Genomic DNA, 21,818 nt, shown 5'->3' on the forward strand with positions numbered 1-21,818 from the left:
CGTTCTGTGACGGAATTTCTGTTTGTGTTTTGGCCCGTTTGTTGTTATCAACTGCCCAGTTTGTCAGCCAGGCCGGGTTGCCAGATATATCTGTAAAAACGTAAACCCAGCACGCTACAGCTGTGAGGTTAGTACAGCCATAAAAGCAGCAAACAAACAAACAGGATCAACGGAGATTGATTTTACCTGACAAAAAAAACGGCATGTTTCTAACAGTTGCGTGACCAGAGACGTAACAAACCTGTCTGGGTGAATATTGGAGATGTATTTGAAAGATGGAGACAGCTTAGAGCCCAAAAGGACGCCGAGTTGGCTAATTTCCTCCTGAACAGGTAAGCATTAGCTTCAGGCTAATTTATCACAGCTACTAGGGACGGGCATTTTATGTCATTTCAACATTTGTGTAGCTACTCACATTGAATTATGTAGCTAGAGTACCCGATTGGTTACTCGCAAAAACAACTGAGACACAGCCAGTGAAGTGATCCCGACTGGTCCTGGCTAACGTCGCCATGCTAACCCTGCTAATGGCTAACGTTACCGGAGGACCAGGCCAGCAGCCACGGCTGTTTACAACGTGTAGCCTGTTCAGCGGCTGTAGCCGACAACGGTGAGTTATTTGAAGCCAAGAGAGGGGGGCTGTAAATCGGAGAGAGAGGACCGTGAGTTTGCGGTGTGTTTAGCGATTGTTGCCGTAATTCTAAGCCAATAAAGTGTATTCAGTCGGGTGGAAAAGGACGGCAAGGTAGTGGTATTTTTAGCGGTTCCTACTGTAATTCTAAGCCGAGGAAGTGTGTCTGTCTGGCGTGTGGCGAAGATGGCGAGGTTGTGGGATTTTTAGCGGTTCCTACGGTAATTCTAAGCCGAAAAAGTGTGTCTGTCAGTTGGGTACAGAGCTCCACGTGAGCACAGGCTTTTATGACTGTCAATATAGCCAGCATCTAACGTTAGCTACTCCGCTGTGCTGTGGAGTAATGTCTGGCTATGTGAGACAAGCGTCTAGCAACATTGTTGTGGATGCTGCGGTCTCAGCCTGGCAACCAACGTGAACTTCGAGTCTGGGGAGGAGGGGGCGGGGGAGGCGACTATACAATAACAATAATTTGTACTGCAGTAACTATTTTAAACACTAGCTGTCAGTATTACATTTTACACCTTTAAGAAGGAGGAGAAGTCTCTCCATGACCCTTCAGTTTATCACAAAACATTCAACATCAACACATCTGGAGATCCGTTGTTTTCACTGGACATCTGGAAAGTAACTAAAACTGTAAAAAGTACAATATCTATAGGGCTGGGTACTGAATTTTATACTTTTTAGGCACCGACTGAACTTAATATCGAGCATCAAATACTCGATACCCAGCCCTAAATATTTACCTCTGAGATTTGGGGTACAAGTAGAAAGGAGCAGAACATGGAAAGTAAAAGTGCAAGTACAGAAAAAAAACTATGTCTGATTATTCACTGACCTCCACGTGAGCCCACTGATCCGCTCTTCTGACGGTGTTTGATTGGCTGTCTGAACTGGGCCACAGCCAATAGGACGTTCCTCAGCTTGGCCCAGCGGAGACGTCCTCCCTGATTGGTGGACGGCCACTTGCTCTCCAGCACCGCCTGAGGACATTAGTTTTAGTTTATTAGTTTATTGTGTTTTCACATAACATAAAAAAAAAAAAACTAATTACATTGAAGAAATACAAAAATACATGCAAGGGTGTTGTAGAAACCTGTAACAGCTTGTATAAGAAAAACACAAGCAAAGGACGCACACACATGTAGACATACATAATGAAAAATTACATTTCAAGTTTTAGTGTGCAAAATAACAAATACGTGTAGAGAAACAGAAATAATTTCCATATTTACAGTAAAAACAACAGTTTTCTAAGAGTTATCATCATTTTACGCGATGGGAGTGAGAATGTGTTGGAAAATTACATAAACATGACATCTGATCACATCTCTGATCTGCTGTTTTTCTTCCAATGATCTGGATCTTGGCAGTTTTCTCTTCACATTTCCAACTGTGTATGTGTGTGTGTGCGTGTGTGTGCGTGTGTGTGTGTGTGCGTGCGTGCGTGCGTGCGTGTGTGTGTGTGTGTGTAAATTCTTGGTAAATTTAGAAGAAATCTACAGACAAGAATTGACAAATTGTAGTCAAATAAATGCTTTCTTTCCACTAGTCTGAAAGAAGACATGTTATGGAAGATAAATAGTTATCTTAACTAACTATCTATAATGTTTTTGCCTGCACTGTCGCCTTAAATCAACATTATTGTATTGTAACGTCATGAAATACTGTTTGTAAAGCTTCTCTCTCCGTTGTCTCGGTTGCCTGTCCTGTCCTGGTTGTAAAGGACTTGCAAAAGATAAACTATGGACATGATAACAAGATCTACAAGCACAGCACTGTACAATTAAACTGGTTCCATCATAACACATCTGACAGTGACTACTTCAAAAACATCCCAAACTCTCCTGACATTGTAATCGTAAATGAGGTTATGAAGTCTGTATGTATCTTTGAGGTAGGCTGCTGTTTTGATCTGTATATGGACATTTGCTACTATTCCAAATTATTGAAATATCAACCACTGGTAGATCTCATTCACCAACTTGGATACAAGTGTAAATTAATAACTCTGGTATTTGGAAGTCTGGGACATCCATAAGAATGTGGTCAGGGGCATGCAGCTAGGGGGGCTGCAAAAAAAGGAGGCAAAAAGACTGTAAAATTATTTTAGCCATCATAGGGAGCATGCAGATATGGAGACGAAGATGCTCTGTTCACCCTTAATGTGCGGAGTATTATAAATGAAAGACTTGTAAAAGTATATGCCCATGTAGATCGGTCACCTTGTCAATAACGCTTCTCATAGTATTTGGATCTTATATGTTTTCTTGTGATGCCTTTCAGATCCAAATAAAAGCATTCAAGTGTGTGTGTGTGTGTGCGCGCGTGTGTGTTTGTGTGTGTGTGTGTGTGTGTGTGTATGTGTGCGTGTGTGTGTGTGTGCGTGTGTGTGTGTTATATTTGCGGACCTTGTTGTAGTATCCGTAGGTGATGGTGTTGGGTATGATTCCAGCCTTCTTCATCTCCAGCAGGACTCGAACGGCGAGGACCGGCTGACCGTACTGACCACACAGCTGCATCAGGACCCTGTAACACACCTGAAACACACACACCACAACAACAACAACAACAACACACACTCAGACAGTGTCGCTTTATGATGTGAAAGTAACATGTAATCACTAGCTATGATTTCATCCACTTGTCAATCGAATTATCTGAAGTTCGCTTAAAAACATTCGGAGCAGTTAACCATGGTCCTCATAAATCCACCAGAGTTTAAAATGCCAACACAAAGAAAGTGGAAGGGGACGGACATCTGCCCAAAAATGAGTGACGGAATTTCCGGCAGCACCGGAGCAATCCCAGAAATGAAATGTTGTTGATATAGACCAGTGGTTCTCAAGCTTTTTTCAATGATGTTCCCCTATGAACAGTGTTTTTAAGCCATGTACCCCCTAACCAGCTCGAATAACGTTTGGTAGAAATAAAAGTCTCTATGAAGAGGAAGAATACAGCGATGTCAGCGATAGATTTACTAAACAACAGCCTTGGACCTGGACAACATTTAGATGATGATGAAGAAAGGAGACAAAACCTTGGAAAAAGACGGTAGAAGGAAGGAAGGAAGGCAAGAATAGGTCGAAAATAGTAATAAAAAATTCCAAAAAGCGACAAACTTCGAAAAAAGTGACAAATTTAAAAAAAAAAAAAGAGACAAAAACTTTGAAGAAAAAAAGACAGTAGAAAGAAGTCAGGAAGAAAGGCAAGAATAGGTCAAAAAAAGCGACAAACTTGAAAAAAATAAAGACAGTAGAAGTAACTACAGCCTTGTAACTGAAAAACATTTTACAAAAAAATCTCCCGTACCCCCTGTAGTCCTCCAGAGTACCCCTAGGGGGACACGTACCCCCTGTAGTCCTCCAGAGTACCCCTAGGGGGACACGTACCCCCTGTAGTCCTCCAGAGTACCCCTAGGGGGACACGTACCTCCTGTAGTCCTCCAGAGTACCCCTAGGGGGACACGTACCCCCTATAGTCCTCCAGAGTACCCCTAGGGGGACACGTACCTCCTATAGTCCTCCAGAGTACCACTAGGGGGACACGTACCCCCTGCAGTCCTCCAGAGTACCACTAGGGGGACACATACCCTGATTTGACAAACACTGATATAGACTATCGGTGGCGTGGAGGCACAACAATAGACCCAAAACCCAGAACAACGTCCCTGTAGCGGCGACCTTTGACCCGGCCAGTGTCTCACCTCGTCCGGCAGCACCACCTTGCGGTTCTCCATGTGTTTGAGGACGTCGTAGGCCGTGTGTAGCGCGCGCACCTTGGCGCTCTCCGCCCGGACGAAGGTGGGCAGGTAGATGAACCAGAGGCCGTAGCAGTGACCCAGCAGGCACTTGGACCACATGTCCGACACCCCTGAGTACTTCTGAGCTCGCTGCTGGGCCAACTTGATCTCCTGGGAGGGAAAACACAAGTTACAATCAGATACTGAAGGTGGGAATTTAGGACTGGGCCATAATTTAATATGATAATGTATCACCTTTCAATGGAATCATATCGTGATGAAATCATATATCAAGATACAGTGATTATACAATTAAGTTGTCTAAACTGATAATAACAAGCACATACTAACTCAATACATAACACTCAAAAAGCATAAAGGACTACTAGCCAGTCAGAAGCAGCGGATGAGGGCGTGTCCTGACAGTACCTAGGTAAGGACTACTAGCCAGTCAGAAGCAGAGTATGAGGGCGTGTCCTGACAGTACCTAGGTAAGGACTACTAGCCAGTCAGAAGCAGCGGATGAGGGCGTGCCCTGACAGTACCTAGGTAAGGACTACTAGCCAGTCAGAAGCAGAGTATGAGGGCGTGTCCTGACAGTACCTAGGTAAGGACTACTAGCCAGTCAGAAGCAGAGTATGAGGGCCCTGACAGTACCTAGGTAAGGACTACTAGCCAGTCAGAAGCAGAGTATGAGGGCGTGCCATGCTAGCAGCTAGGCGAGCATTATAACGTGTGTTCCAAAGTGACCACGTTTGTCTCTGAAGTAAAGGCTGGACTACAATAGAGCTGTTTGGAGCAGTTTGTGAACAGTGTTTTCTGTTGGAGATGGTAAGTCCCTTTGGGGGGGACTTTCTATATCAGAAATTTTGGTTTCTTTCACCCAAAGAAAATAAAATAAATAACGTTGATGGGTCCAAACAACACTCTTCACAAGTTAAATAAATGATCAGTTCAATACTTTCATTGATTTGGGGTGTTTTAGTCAATTTTATGGCATTTGAAGGAAAACGTTAATGAAAGAACGTTGAAAAAAGTGACAAAAATGTCTGAAAAATAGCTACAAAAACGTTTAAAAAATACGCAGAAACAAATCGACAAAGACATCGGAAAAAGGGACAACAACAAAAAAGTTGCATGGTCATTTGGAAGACAACACAAGGGATAATTGTACGAATACATATAATGAATAGTGATGATGAAGCGGTACGTGGGTTCATCCGACAGAGCCAAAAAGGTTGGGAGCCCCTGATTTAAATAATCTGGTGAAATGAGCCTTTATCTTGATTTATACTTCTGGGTTAAATCAACGCCGAGGCTACGTACGTAGGTACGTGGAGACACCGACCCTACGCCGTAGCCTGACGTCACCTCTCGAAAAATGTAACTACACGTCGCTGTGATGCACGTGGCTCGGCCGTGGCTTGGTAGCGTTGCATTCCCCCCCCCCCGACTCATTTCCTGGTTGTCCTCCAGAAACAAGATGACATCAAGGAGAGGGTTAACTTCTCCTGCTCCAGATTTCCCACCGTGGTCAGAAAGAACAGAGGAGACACTTTGTTTCTCTCACTAGGACTCTCACTCACACACACACACACACACACACACACACACACACAGACACACACACACACAGACAGACACACAGACACACAGACACACACACAGACACACACACACAGACAGACAGACAGACACACAGACAGACACACACACACACACACACACACACACACACAGACACACACACACACACAGACAGACACACAGACACAGACACAGACACAGACACACACACACACACACACACACACACACAGACACACACAGACAGACAGACAGACACACAGACACACACACAGACACACACACACACACACACACACACACACAGACAGACAGACACACACACACACAGACAGACACACACACACACACACACACACACACACAGACACACACAGACAGACACACACATACAGACAGACACACACACACACACACACACAGACACACACACACAGACAGACAGACAGACACACACACACACACAGACAGACACACACACAGACAGACACACACACACACACACACACACACAGACACCCTGCTATTGTCTTAAAGAGATAGATGCACACACCAACGCACAAGTATAAACTGCCCACCAAAGTAAAGCTTGATTTATAGTTCTGCGTTGAATCTACGTCAAAGGTACATATGTAGCCTGACGTGCACCTCTCCAGAAATGTAACTACACGTCGCAGCGACTGTGATTGGTCCGCTCGGCCGTGGCTTGGTAGCGTTGCATCCCCCCCACCCCCCCCCACCCGACTCATTTCCTGGTTCTCCTTCTCCATAAACAACATGATATCAAGGAGAGGGTTAACTTCTCCGGCTCCTGATTTCTCTTTGTATCTCGTCACACACGCACGCACGCACGCACGCACGCACGCACGCACGCACACACACACACACACACACACACACACACACACACACACACACACTGTATAAACTTCAGGCTTCATGGGCTACGGCGAAAGCTCTGAGTGGAGCCTCCGCACAACCATGAGTCATGCTGTTATCTTCCATTCCAGTGATCTAAAAATGACTTGTGTAGTTGATGTGTTTAGACCCCAAACCCTCTCACACTCACACAGTCTGTGGGCTCTGAATATTGGATGAGCAGTGAAATATTGATAGTGATTCATTAAAATAAAATGATACGCAGTAAGACTGTTAACAATGCTCCTCCTGTGTTCTTCATTCAGGGAGATCTGGGTCACAATCGTAGACTTTTACAGTGCAACCGGCGCCACGAGGGGGCAAAAGGGGGCTTTGTCCCCTCAGTTGTATTTTCTGCCCACTTGTTTCAACATCATACATCCATAAAACGTACAAACACAACAACACAATTACTATGACTAGGTCTCCATGTCGTCTTTATCCCAGGGGGCTTTCAACTACTAACAATGTAATCCCATCTGTGGCGATATCTGAAACAGAGAGAGAGCGCTCCTGCTGTCCTCTCACTTCATTATATGTCAATGATTTCAACCCACCTTCTAAAAACAGCTGTGCTGAGCTCAGACCACCGAGTAGCCTAGCAACGCGTCTTTTGACAAGGCGGCTGCGTCATCAGAAGCTAGAGCGAGCTAGATTTTGAACATGAGTGAAGGAGAATCGGATCGGGGAGAGATCAATAACCCGTCATATCTTCATCTGATGACGAGGAGCGCCCAGCTCGCCTTTATCATCGCAGCGCGGCCGCCCTCAGACGCTGGCGGGACAGGTGCCTACAGTTACAGTCCAGCGACACACATCCTAGTTGGACATCACTCGTGTAACGTTAGCAGTTTCTAACGTTAGCTTAATGCACTAGCTAAACACTATTATTAATATTTTATTCTTTAGTGTCGGCTCAACCATTACGGGACGGAAATGTCTAACTGGGAACACGCGCTGAGAGACCCAATCACAGCCTGTATGGGTGTATGTGTGTGTGTGTGTGTGTGTGTTCGATCTGTAATGAAAGAGTCTAACAGCTGGAAACCACCACAGGTGTAAGTGATGCATAGCGTAGATGCGTGCCTGATCGTGCGCCTGGCCATTCATACCGGACACGCATTTCTACGTGCCCGTCTCTGTCTCTCTCTCTCATAGAAAAAGACAGGATGAGTGGGTAAAACTGTGGTAATTGTAGCCTATACGTTGCTGTGTGCGTGCGTGCGTGCTTGCGTGCGTGCGTGCGTGTCTCTCTCTCTCTCCGTGTCCCTGATCGTGTGTCTCGCTGTGAGAAGTTAAGACAGCCACCATCGCCATGAAAAAAGTAAAGTAAAGTATCCGGCTGCCCTGTGGTCTTCCTGTATGTGATTACCTGCCTGGCTTAACACATTCGCTCGCGTCTCGCGCAAGAAATAGAGGAGACGGCGAAACTATCGCTGCAGCGCGCAGGCCAACGCGGACGCTACGCGCCCGGTGTGGCCGGACAGATTGGATTACATGGGCGCCGAAATAAAAATAGCTGCGCTACGCGGCTATACGCGACGCTTACACGTGCGGTGTGTTCCAGCTGTAAAGATGATAAACTGACTTTTAAATACTTACTTTGTCAAGTCGTAGTTATTATTTGAAAAAAAATTATGAAAATTGACAACTTAACTGTTGACCCTGTTGGGAATGCGGGTAAATTAGTTATTTTAGCCTGCTTTATGAAGAAAAAAAAAATCGCCCCCTCGCAATTTTTACTTGCGGCCTGGTCTATGGTCAGAATGAGTATGTTTACATGCACATAATATTTAGCTTTTTGCCCTTTTTTTGAAAAAGACAATATTCCAAATAAGCTCTGTACACGGCTAATGAAAGAGATTATTCCCCTTTGATTGCCGTTTACATGCAGGTTATACATATATCCATATTTTTAAAAGCTGCGTGTTGTTGTACCTGTTTGGTGCGGCGGGGGGCAGGGCTGCTGGGGGCGCTGCCCTTCGCCGGGACCCGGAGCTGGTCCTGCGTCCGGTCAAAGAGCTCCGGCCTCAGGGTGGGGAAGGTTTCATAACTGGACACATGGAATCAGAACACACGTAAAGTTAAACACATAAAATACAGGGACGTGTTGCAGTTAGTCTGGCATTGCCAGCGCTATCTCCGCTGCGGACAGCGTCCCAGTTAAGCTTGATTAATGCTTCTGATGAGGCTCCACGCAGAGCTTTCGCCGTAGCCTCCGTAAGGCCTCCTGCACACGGCCTGCGTGGCGTAAGCGTGGCGCGAGCGAGTCAGTTGCGTGGCGGCTGCGTGGCGTTTCTATGTCAGAAATGTGTCTGACGTGGCGCTGCTGCTGCTGCTGCTAGCCTTGTCTGTACACATGTATGTTTCCCATTGCTAAAATGAAATGATAGCGTGTTCTTCAACTTTATTTTGAAAAAAAAATGGGCTACAGAACATCTCGTTCTGTATTGACAGGTGCAATATTTGAAAATCGATAATTATTTAGTATTATTTTGTTAAATTACATTTATATCTGCATTTACGTCAAAACCTAGAGACTTTCAAACATCAACATGTCATTTATTAATATGTATTCATGTCAAAATGACATATAAACATCTTTTCTTATTCTATTTTGCCTGGAAACGCTTCCAACACGCTTGCATGTCGCGCGAAAAATAGGCGTCGGTTCTATTTCTAGCATGCACGCATTTTCACCTCAGCTCGAGCCGCGCCTGAGTCGTGCGCGTCACGCAGGCAGTGTGCAAGCTCTAACCTGTTACCATGGGAGCGGAAATAAAAACGGACACGCCACGCAGCTGACAAGCTCACGCCACGCAGGCAGTGTGAAGCCGGCCTTATACTTCCTCACCTTACTTCCAAGTGTAAACTTGAGCCCTCAGTAGCCTCAAGTTTATACTTGTGTGTTGGTGTGTGCGTCGATCTCTTGCAGGGCCCAGCGTGTTCGTGTGTGTGTGTGTGTGTGTGTGTGAGAGAGTGTGAGAGTCCTAGTGAGAGAAACAAAGTGTCTCCTCTGTTCTTTCTGACCACGGTGGGAAATCTGGAGCAGGAGAAGTTAACCCTCTCTTTGATTTCATGTTGTTGATGGAGAAGGAGAACCAGGAAATGAGTCGGAGGGGGGTAGCCATGGCTACCAAGCCATGGCCAAGCGACGTGCGTTGCAGCGACGTGTAGTTAAATTTTTCGAGAGGTGCACATCGGGCTACGGCGAAGGGTCGTGTCTCCACGTACCTACATACGTAACCACGGCGCCGATTTAACACAGAAGCACAAATCAAGCTTTAGAGAGTAAACGCCGTAAACATATTCTTCGTCGATCTTTACAATCATTCCCCGACAGAACCGAGCAGGCCTGCCTTGTTGCACCATCAAAGTGTTCTTCTAAACTTGACATTTTCAGCGTGTAGCTCGGTAGCTTGAAGGTTGTCGTTTCCCGAAGAGAACGGCAACACACAGAGAGCGGAAGGCGAGAGGGACATGGATGTCAGGCCATTATCCTGTAAATGGACTTCCGTTGATCCAGACTATGTGGCAGTTTAAAGACCTTTTTCATAATTGAATAATGTGTACCTGTAGACTGAGGGACACTCGGAGCCGTCAGCTTCCTGCGGTTCTTCAGGAGGCATGATGAAGACGGTGTGTTCGCCGCTGTGACTCTCATCCAGATCGATCAGCCTCACCTCCTCCGGCTTCTCCACGTCCACCTGGAGATAGACAACAGGAAATATACCCATTAAACTATGCATTTAATATGTTATTCATCATGTTTTCTTGGCTCAGGCCTGATTGAATGACCCCAAAAAAAGTCTGTTTGTAGTTTTTATTTCTTAAAAACATTCTTTTCTTTAAAGTGCTCATATTCTGCTCATTTTCAGGTTCATAATTGTATTTAGAGGTTATATCAGAATATGTTTACATGGTTTAATTTTCAAAAAACACCATATTTTTGTTGTACTGCACATTGCTGCAGCTCCTCTTTTCACCCTGTGTTCAGGTCTCTGTTTTAGCTACAGAGTGAGACCTCTCACTGCTGTAACATCTTTGTTGGGAGTCGCACATGCTCAGTAGCTAGGTAAGGACTACTAGCCAGTCAGAAGCAGAGTATGAGGGCGTGCCATGCTAGCAGCTAGGCGAGCATTATAACGTGTGTTCCAAAGTGACCACGTTTGTCTCTGAAGTAAAGGCTGGACTACAATAGAGCTGTTTGGAGCAGTTTGTGAACAGTGTTTTCTGTTGGAGATGGTAAGTCCCTTTGGGGTGGACTTTGGGCTTTTCACTTTGTAAACCTATAACGTACACAACAAAGATATACATTATATAACATAATAAAGTAAAAGGAAGAAGTCAAAAAGCACAATATGAGCACTTTAAACAATCTTCTCTTGTGAAAGCCCTTCGTGACCGTCTGTAAAAGGTGCTAAATTAAAAAATTAACATTATTACAAGAAACGTATTATCATTACTCTGACCTTTTGGACGCACTCGTCAAAGAACTCGAGGCAGGCGTGCCGGTCGCTGACAAAGGAGCACTCCTCGATGAACTGAGTGAACATCTGCGTCTTGGTCAGCTGACTGTAAATCTTCTGCTGCGTTCGATCCCGAGACTTCAGGAACCCTGCAGGGAGATGCCGACTAACCCATCAACGTCACAACTGATACATAATACTCATCCTGTGTGACTGAGGCTACATGGGCAATGAGTGGGGAACACGCCAGAGCAGGGGGAATGAGAGGGGAAACACCAGAGCAGGGGGAATGAGAGGGGGAGACGTCAGAGCAGGGGGAATGAGAGGGGGAAACGCCAGAGCAGGGGGAATGAGAGGGGGAGACGTCAGAGCAGGGGGAATGAGAGGGGGAGACGTCAGAGCAGGGGGAATGAGAGGGGGAAATGCCAGAGCAGGGGGAATGAGAGGGGGAAACGCCAGAGCAGGGGGAAGGAGAGGGGGAAACACCAGAGCAGGGGGAATGAGAGGGGGAAACACCAGAGCAGGGGGAATGAGAGGAGGAGACGCCAGAGAAGGAGGAATGAGAGGGGGAAACGCCAGAGCAGGGGGAATGAGAGGAGGAGACGCCAGAGCAGGAGGAATGAGAGGGGGAAACGCCAGAGCAGGGGGAATGAGAGGGGGAAACGCCAGAGCAGGGGGAAGGAGAGGGGGAAACACCAGAGCAGGGGGAATGAGAGGGGGAAACGCCAGAGCAGGGGGAATGAGAGGGGGAAACACCAGAGCAGGGGGAATGAGAGGAGGAGACGCCAGAGAAGGAGGAATGAGAGGGGGAAACGCCAGAGCAGGGGGAATGAGAGGGGGGAACGTAGCAGAAGATATTCCTTTTTAACCAATGTAAATGGAGCCTAACTGTCCTGTTGCTCCTGCAGTAAAGAGAGACTGCTGCTGTGCTGGAAGCGAGGCCTATTGATAGATTGGTTCTGATTTTTAAAGCCTGTGACCTACACTATGTGTTAATGCCGACATGCAAACCAAACAAAAAATAGTAAGAAAAGCTGAACTTGGTGCCACGTTAATTTGTGGTTTGTCAGTCAAACATTTGGTCCAAAAGAGGCCGCAGTTTTTAAGTCAAAATCTGGCCATATCTGAAGTAGAAATCAACAACTACTTTGACTGTTGATTAATCTTTGAACAAATGTTCCATGTTCAGTTTTCTGTGTCAAATATGGACATTTCTTGCTTTTCTCTGATTTAGATCATATTAAACTGAACATTTAAAGACATCATTGGACTTGAGAAACTGGGAGAGACGTTTTTGTTTTACTGTTTTCTGACACTTTATATACCACATGATTAATCAATAATTCTAGAAAATAATTGGCAGATTAATTAGCTTATTTTTCAGCTCCAGTGCGGTAGCATGCACACAAACAGACACAAACAGAGACACACACACATTCACAGACAGACACAGACACACACTCACACTCACACACACACACACACACACTCTCACAGACAGACACAGACACACACAGACACAGACACACACAGACAGACAGAGATACACACACACACACACACACACACACACTCACAGCCACAGACAGACAGACAGACAGACACACACACACACACACAGACACACAGACAGACAGAGATACACACACACACTCACACACACACACTCACAGCCACAGACAGACAGACAGACAGACAGACACACACACACACACACACACACACACACACAGACAGACACACAGACTTACAGACACACACACTCACAGCCACACACACACAGACTTACAGACAGACACACACACACAGACACACACACACACACACACACACACACAGACTCACAGACACACAGACACACACACACACACACACACACACACACACACACACACCCCCCCTCCCACCCTCTACCGGTGCTCACCCTGCAGGTTGAACAGGGAGCTGCAGTCGGTGGCGGTGTTCGACGGCGCCTGGGTGATGGGCAGCAGGAAGGTTCGGTATCCGCGCAGCAGGCAGCTCATGAAGCGAAGGAAGGCCTCCTGGATCTCCAGCTCCAGCTGCTTCTGGCTCCGGTAGATCTGATCGCAGTCCGTCCACAGGAACTCCAGCATCGCCTCCTCCTGGACGGGGGTGCAAACTGCAGCGACAGGGAGGAAAACACAGCAGAGTTAATACGATTTTAATTATCTAATGATGTCAAAAAACATTCTCTGCTAAAAGGAAGTCAGTCTATATAAGATATTTCTAGCAGGGGGAATGAGAGGGGGAAACGCCAGAGCAGGGGGAATGAGAGGGGGGGAACGTAGCAGAAGATCTTAATTTTTAAACCAAAACATAGCAATGTAAATGTAGTTTATATCTCCACACTGTCCTGGGATCGCCTCAGGATCCCCAAGTCATAGCTGGTTAATGTGGCTCGGGAAAGGGAAGTTTAGGGTCCTTTGCTGGAGCTGCTGCCCCCGCGACCCGAGCCGGGATAAACAGTTGAAGATGGACGGATGGATAAAACATCCTGGGCAGCGCTAAGCTTTGTTTTTTCATTAGTTTAGTTTTCTTTCGCTGTTTTCTGTCTGAAGCACTTGTCACTTTATCTTGAAAAGCGCCTTGTGATTGACAGTTTGGAGCCGCCACTCACTCTTCTCCAGAGTCTTGTGGAGGTTGGTGAGGGTGTTGAACAGAGTCTTGCCGGGCTTCCTGGGTAACGATTGCCATGACAACGGCTTCTTGTCGTCCGACCTGAGACACAAGAGGAGGAGGAGGAGGAGGAGAGAGAAGAGGAGTCACACGGATGTAATAAGTAGGTTATTGGGGTTATGCATTATGTTAGTGGTGCAATACATGGGCTGTTGGATTGTTCAATATGTCATTGTGTACTGCATAGGTTATGTAGAAATGTGTAATTTGTGCAATATGTAGGCTATTTGGGTTGTGCAAAATGTTAGTTGTGCAATTCATAGCAGATACGGGGACTCGAGTCTGAGACTCGGACTCGAGTCCCACTTAAGTCGCACAAACAGTGACTTCAGAAATGACTTGCGACTCGACGGAAAAGACTTCAGACTTGACTCGAGCTTCGAGAGTCGTCAACAACCTGTTTTCATGCAATTATTGCTTTTTAAATCTAAATTTATTCATGTATTTCTATTTTCTTTTATGGTCGCATATACTGTACGTTGGGGAAACGTATGACGAGCTGCACGTCCCCTGCCCTTTGCCACAACGTGCAACGTAACGCATGCGTTATGCATTATGTGCGTGCACTCACATATTAAAAAAAATGCATTGACGATGGCAACACCAAGTCCTTCCGGAGTTGTGCCTTTTGTCATTAGTTCTGCTTTCAATAACTTGGTAAACAGTGGCAGTAAGCTAACAGCTACATGCAAGGTGTGTGGCACCAAGATGAATGATGCCGGATCAACAACGTGGAACTTCATCAGGCATCTCAAAATGCACCCAGATAGGTCAGTCACTCGCTAATGTGAAAGAGACGTTACATTTAGCATATATCGTCACAGGTAACAAGCTAACCATTGCAAAGTGTTGTGCTAATGCTGGGAACAGGCACATTGTATCTTTATAGTTATATCCATATGATGTGACAGACTTAGGTTAATATTTCACCAGGTCCGAGGGCTAGAGGGATGTGTTAAGTAGCAGAAGATTAGACTATATGAAGTCCTAAATTGGAGACCCAATGTAAGTTCTGGATGTAACTGAATTAAGCTAGCTCCATTAAAGCATACGTGATATTTTTCCCGTCACAAGTTCACATCCACTCTTGGCTGCAGTGCCCACATTTTATTTCAGAAAAAAAAACATGATAGAAACGTTTAGTACTGCTTTAGCCATTTCCCCCACAGAACACAGTTTTATGCAGATTTTATTAGTGGCGAGCAAACTAATTTCCCATACCAAAATGTTGAAAAATAGTTATGAAATTGAAACAGAGTTCTTAATTTGTGTTTCTTCAGATTGCATTGCAGTAGATCCCATAAAGTTATCCTACAACTGATGTTGATACTGTACTGTAGTGATGGTAGCTACAGGACACGCTTTGAATTTATAAGATTTAACAATACAGTGTTAGGGACACATCAGATGGCCAGAGACTTGAGACTTGACTTGGACAGGAGTTACTGTGCTTACCATAGACGTACCTGTCTAATGTATATGAGAGTATTACTATATAGGTACCTGTCTAATGTATATGAGAGTATTACTATATAGGTACCTGTCTAATGTATATGAGAGTATTACCATAGACGTACCTGTCTAATGTATATGAGAGTATTACTATATAGGTACCTGTCTAATGTATATGAGAGTATTACTATATAGGTACCTGTCTAATGTATATGAGAGTATTACTATATAGGTACCTGTCTAATGTATATGAGAGTATTACTATATAGGTACCTGTCTAATGTATATGAGAGTATTACTATATAGGTACCTGTCTAATGTATATGAGAGTATTACTATATAGGTACCTGTCTAATGTATATGAGAGTATTACTATATAGGTACCTGTCTAATGTATATGAGAGTATTACTATATAGGTACCTGTCTAATGTATATGAGAGTATTACTATATACGTACCTGTCTAATGTATATGAGAGTATTACTATATAGGTACCTGTCTAATGTATATGAGAGTATTATCATAGACGTACCTGTCTAATGTATATGAGAGCATGTTTTGTGTTGCATGAGAGTATGTGTTGTGTTGATGCTTATTTTCTGTATTTTCTGTTGTCTTTGTAAAGCTGCGGAACGGACAGAGTCCAAAACAAATTTCCCTTCTAAAGTATATCTTATCTTATCTTATTATATCTAAATGGATTGATGGTTTTCAAGGTGATATTTGCTTGTTAGAGATGGATATCATATTAGTTTTAAAAGTTGCTTAAGTCTGTGTAAAGCAAAAAAGCTGTCATCTCTTTCTAAACCCATTATACATGTTGGAAAATACTTGCTGAAAATGTGAACAGACTAATAACTGTCGTACTGAATTGTGGAGTCAAACCGTTAAAACAATTCTTCACCTTTTCTGTGATTAGAATTTTTTGGGGCGGCCTGAAATCATGGTTTAACTGGAGTCGTCCTTCATCCTCCCTCCCTACTGTATAAAAACTACTTTACTGCTAACGTTAGAGTGCAGAGCATCCATAGGCAGAGTCTAGTCAGTCATAGGCAGAAGGGCCGATGCACTCTTGGGCCGATTTGGGCCGCTGGAAAAAAGAAAAAAAATGCGGCAACACTGGTGTTTCACACTAGTTTGACAAAAATATGCAAGACTGTACGGCTGCAGCTAGGGCTGAACGATTAATTGCATTTGCGATAATATCGCGATATGTTAAAACGCGATTTCCTAATCGCAAAGGCTGCGATTTGGTCACATGACTCGCGAGAGCAAATCAGTCTGCACTCCGTAGAGAAAGCATCAACTTAGCACGCTAACGCTACGTCGTATATTCTAAGATGGTGCCATGGCAGTTTATTTGAAGGCTTTATGAATTGCTCCAGTGTGTTTACTATTTCATTGTGAAAGCCTGTAAGTGCTGCTCGTGCCATAATCCACGTGAGCCTGGTTTTTGCAAATAATGTCCCCGTCTGAAATTGGGCCGGTAAGGGCCGGCCTGGCCAGGGCCGCATTTTTATCCCAGTCCGCCTCTGAGAGCATCTGTTCCTTTCCTTTATCCCGTGTGGCAGCCATGTCTGAAACTCATGGAGCAGGCGCACCAGAGACCTGCTTCCTCTTTGCGATTCGCTAACTTGAATGTAGATTAAATTATTTAATCACGCTGCTCTTCTACACTTTCCAAATGTTATCTGACCGAATGGACCATCTCATGTCAAGTTCTTTCAATTTCTGGCTCCATGTCGACGGAATTTCATGCCGTCTCCTTTATGTCATATTACATATTATAGCTAAAAAAAACCTAAACGTTTTTTAACTTTAATTTGATTCATTTTTTTTAGTTTTAGTTTAGTTTTAATTTCTCTTTGAAGGTTTTAGTTTATTTTCCTTTTCTATAATAACCCTGGGAACCACGGACTCACTGGAAGATGGTGTTGGTGTCTAGGTCGACGCACACCACATCAGTGGGGGGGTCGTACAGGTCGAAGTAGCTGGAGTGGACGCCCACGATGAAGGGCATCGGCGCCAGCAGAACGTCGGCCATCTGCAGCGGACACAGAGGGATGTAGGGACAGATCCAGCGCAGAGGGAAACTCATCTGGAGACACAGACAAAGAGATTATTATACTGACCTTAATTAATACGGTCAGCGTGTGTGTGTGTCCGTGCGTGTGTGTCTGTTTGAGTGTGTGTGTCTGTGTATGAGTGTCTGTGTGTGTGTCCGTGCGTGCGTTTGTGTGCCTGTGTATGAGTGTCTCTGTGTGTGTGTGTGTCCGTGAGTGTCTGTGTGTGCATGTGTGTGTGTGTCAGTGAGTGCGTGTGTGTTCGTGCGTGTGTGTGTCTGTGTGTGTGTGTGTGTGTCCGTGCGTGTGTCCGTGCGTGCGTGTCTGTGTGTTTGTGTGTGTCCGTGCGTGTGTCCGTGCGTGCGTGTCTGTGTGTGTGTGTGTGTCCGTGCGTGCGTGTCTGTGTGTGTGTGTGTCCGTGAGTGTCTGTGTGTGTGTGTCAGTGAGTGCGTGTGTGTTCGTGCGTGTGTGTGTCCGTGCGTGCGTGCGTGCGTGTCTGTCTGTGTGTGTGTGTCTGTGTGTGACAGTGAGTGCGTGTGTGTGTCTGTGTGAGTGTGTTCGTGCGTGTGTGTGTCTGTGTGAGTGTGTCCGTGCGTGTGTGTGTCTGTGTGAGTGTGTCCGTGCGTGCGTGTCTGTGTGAGTGTGTCCGTGCGTGCGTGTCTGTGTGAGTGTGTCCGTGCGTGCGTGTCTGTGTGTGTGTCCGTGTGAGTGTGTTCGTGCGTGTGTGTCTGTGTGAGTGTGTTCGTGCGTGTGTGTCTGTGTGAGTGTGTTCGTGCGTGTGTGTCTGTGTGAGTGTGTTCGTGCGTGCGTGTCTGTGTGTGTGTCTGTGTCCGTCTGTCTGTCTGTCTGTCTGTCTGTCTGTCTGTCTGTGTCTGTGAGTGTGCGTCCGTGCGTGTCTGTCTGTGTGTGTGTGTGTCTGTGTGTGTGTGTGTGTGTGTGTGTGTGTGTGTGTAAACGTACCGAGACAAGGGCCTCGCTGACGGAGGTGAGGACGTCGGGGCGGAGCGAGTGCAGCAGCAGTTTGCTTTCGGCGAGGACGGCGAGCAGCAACGTGCAGGCGTTTTCTGGACCGAGGTTCTGCAGCAGCTTCAAGAAGCTTGCACCGCTGTCACACACACACACACACACACACACACACACACACACACACACACACACACACACACACACACACACAATATTCATTTTTGTTAATTTATGAATACTTGAACTTAATATTTTTTCCTCCACATCAAGAAACATAAAATTTAAAACCATAGATTGCAAAATATCCATGACACATAAAAGTCAATTATAGATGAAATCTAGCTGTTGTTTTTAATTACTTAATAACTTTTTTGTGAGTCACTTTGGATACTACACGGTGTGTTGGTACTGCAGTAAACTGACCTGAGCGGGAGAGGAGAGGAGACCGGCTGGCAGAGCAGCAGTTTGTCATGCAGAGAGAGCTGGAAGATAAATTCACAACGTTCATAAAGAATACAGAATATACACACACAGACATTTTGGGCTTTACAGTGATTTAAGAAGTAATTTACTATTAAATGTACAATTTGTTTTCATAGTTTTGGCTTTCGTTCCATCAGTTATGAGAAGATTTTGTTCTCCAACTTTATTCCTGGAAGAGGAATATAAATTGAACAAATGAAAGCACAGCCAGCTGTCAGACAGATTTTAAACAAATAAACCGTTTATCTAAACCGCCTGTGAGTTAATACAAGAAGAGAGAGTAAATGCAAATGTCTGTTATCTGTAGGTTTTGACTAAATGTTAAAAGGGTGGGCTGCGGTATTTTTACACCTGGACCCTATGTTCCCATGCTGTTGTTTTTCTAAGTGATTGATGGGAACAACAATCTTTCAAATTGGTCTTGTATTAAGCAAGACAAAATGATATGCAATGTAACATTAACAGGCATTTGCGCACCACAGTTAGCGTCCACTAAAAGTTCTGTTTTTGCCGCTGACAGACTCAGATTATTATTCTAAGTGTCTGACAACATTATGAAAGGATCCTACAGAGATAGACCTTTTAGTTAAAGAGTAAGATCCTTTTTGTTTAACCTGGAACAGCCCCGAAATCACCATCACCAAACTACACCAGACTCCATGTAAATAATCAGGACTTTTAGCGTGTATAGAGCCAGCATATTTCCACCAGACTCCATGTAAATAATCACTACTTTTAGCGTGTATAGAGCCAGCATATTTCCACCAGACTCCATGTAAATAATCACTACTTTTAGCGTGTATAGAGCCAGCATATTTCCACCAGACTCCATGTAAATAATCACTACTTTTAGCGTGTATAGAGCCAGCATATTTCCACATGTAAATGGGTGAATTAAGGGCAGAAACAGAACTTTTAGTGGACGCTAACTGACGCTGACCATAGTGGCTCCCGACTGCAGCGATCTTGCTTAATACTGGACTCATTTCAAAAAAGGTTGTACCCATCAGTCACTTGGACACAAAAACATAGGGAAAATAGGGTCCCAGTTGGAAAATACTTAAGTGACCCTTTAAGGTTTAACGACCCTCGTCTTAGGTTTGTTTCACTGATGGATCCAGCTGCTGTAAATCTGAAGTTGGTGAGTTAAAAGTTCTTATAACTGACCTGAAGGACGACCAAAATCTTTAAAATTTCAGGATTTTTTTTGGCTATTAAAAGGTGCACTATGAGTTCCTGCATGGTTTCAGTGCGATTTCATTTTTGTCTCAAATCGTAGGCATCTCTCCTTGATCCGCTAGCTGCCTGCCCCCTGAACACACCGTGAAAAAGCCCGGTCTCGGGAGACAACACAGGGGTACTAGGGGCACAGGCACAGCCAATCACCGACAAGATGGTTCAACCATCTTGTCTGTGATTGGCTGGAACGTGGTTTGTTGTATTTTGGTGCACAGCCTGTGCATCTAGTGTTTGTTGGACGTTTACGACCCCTGTGTTGTCTCCCGAGACCGGGCTTTTTCACGGTGTGTTCAGGGGGCAGGCAGCTAGCGGATCAAGGAGAGATGCCTACGATTTGAGACAAAAATGAAATGGCGCTGAAACCATGCAGGAACTCATAGTGCACCTTTAATATACCTATTATTATAATAACATTCAAAGACGATCCCGACACAAACAACCACTAAATTATTGACTCATTGTTTCGCCCACGCTACGATACAGTAATGATGATCCACCTGCATGCAGCTGATTGAAATCACGTCTAAAACCTGATGAATCATCACTAAATTATGTTTTGATTGGAGGAATTATATCAAGAAATTTTGCCCGCTAATTGGAAACGATCAATTTGGATCGACCGCTCCTGATTTCTGACACAGTTACCAAGTTCAGGTTGCGACCAGATGACCGCCTACACCCTGTTGGAGGAGGAAGTAAAAGGAAATTAAAAGTCTGGTTTCCTCTGATCCTGGTTTTTATAAACCTGTGATGACAAATACATTTTATTCTTCTCTGTGTTCAGATGTTGTGAAACTGATTTGCTGCAGGTTTTCCTTTTTTTCCTCGCCATACTTGTGGACTTCTAAAGTCATACTGTGTCATTTTTGAAGACCTGATGTAGAACACAGGCATCACATGTTCAAGGTTTGAGTCTCGGCGTGTACCTGAACGAGGATGCGAGGCCGCTGGGGGGAAGGAAACGGGACGTTGTGCATGAAGCTGGAGATGTGTCTGCAGAGAGAGAAAACATCAGGGGGAAACACAGTCAGTCAGTCACGGTTTTTCCTGCCATTATAAAAGGTTTAGGTGCAGCACCTGAGCCCTAAAGGCCCAAACCATTGACTGTAAATATTAATGGACAGCGCATGTGTGACGTCTCCCATTGGTTTGTGGAGATCTGCTATGAGTCGTCGAGTTTGCCGTTACGGGCGCAGCCATCCTGGTTGTGGATGTGAGGATTTTAGACGAGAGGGAGGAGTGAGGGAGGAGCCATACTAGACTGTTGGGTGCTATCTGACTGTGACGTTAGCTGAGAGTTGGCAACGCTGCTTACACTCTACGTTACGTTACACACTTTCACTCCCAATCTGGATGCAACTGCTGCTGAAAGCTAGCCTACAGAATTCGAGGTAAGATTTAGCTTCACTAGGTTTTAAATATATCTTCAATCACATCATAGCCACGCCCTAAAACACCCCCTGCTTTATCGCCGATTTTAAAATCAACGAGACCATAATTCAATAAATGAACATCATTCTGTGTTGCAGAAGACGATGGCGTTTGTCCGGCATCTGTTGGCAGAACGC

The 21,818-nt window shown here is 45.0% G+C and overlaps 1 protein-coding gene across 2 annotated transcripts in view; it reads right to left on the reverse strand.

The window, feature by feature from the left end:
* Nucleotides 1-21,818, reverse strand: part of LOC116051182 (DENN domain-containing protein 4B-like) — a 52,468-nt gene that overhangs the window by 18,712 nt on the left and 11,938 nt on the right. For both annotated transcript variants that reach the window (XM_036006443.1, XM_036006441.1), the window contains exons 6-17: nt 21,177-21,243; nt 18,952-19,010; nt 18,523-18,667; nt 17,422-17,597; nt 13,989-14,089; nt 13,275-13,490; nt 11,354-11,499; nt 10,455-10,588; nt 8,820-8,934; nt 4,341-4,547; nt 3,046-3,174; nt 1,473-1,617 (exon numbers count right to left, since the gene is read on the reverse strand). In XM_036006443.1, the coding sequence (XP_035862336.1) occupies nt 1,473-1,617; nt 3,046-3,174; nt 4,341-4,547; nt 8,820-8,934; nt 10,455-10,588; nt 11,354-11,499; nt 13,275-13,490; nt 13,989-14,089; nt 17,422-17,597; nt 18,523-18,667; nt 18,952-19,010; nt 21,177-21,243 (1,640 nt within the window). The remainder of the gene's footprint in view (nt 1-1,472; nt 1,618-3,045; nt 3,175-4,340; nt 4,548-8,819; nt 8,935-10,454; nt 10,589-11,353; nt 11,500-13,274; nt 13,491-13,988; nt 14,090-17,421; nt 17,598-18,522; nt 18,668-18,951; nt 19,011-21,176; nt 21,244-21,818) is intronic.

Source organism: Sander lucioperca, chromosome 10 (genome assembly GCF_008315115.2).
Source record: "Sander lucioperca isolate FBNREF2018 chromosome 10, SLUC_FBN_1.2, whole genome shotgun sequence".
NCBI lineage: Eukaryota > Metazoa > Chordata > Actinopteri > Perciformes > Percidae > Sander > Sander lucioperca.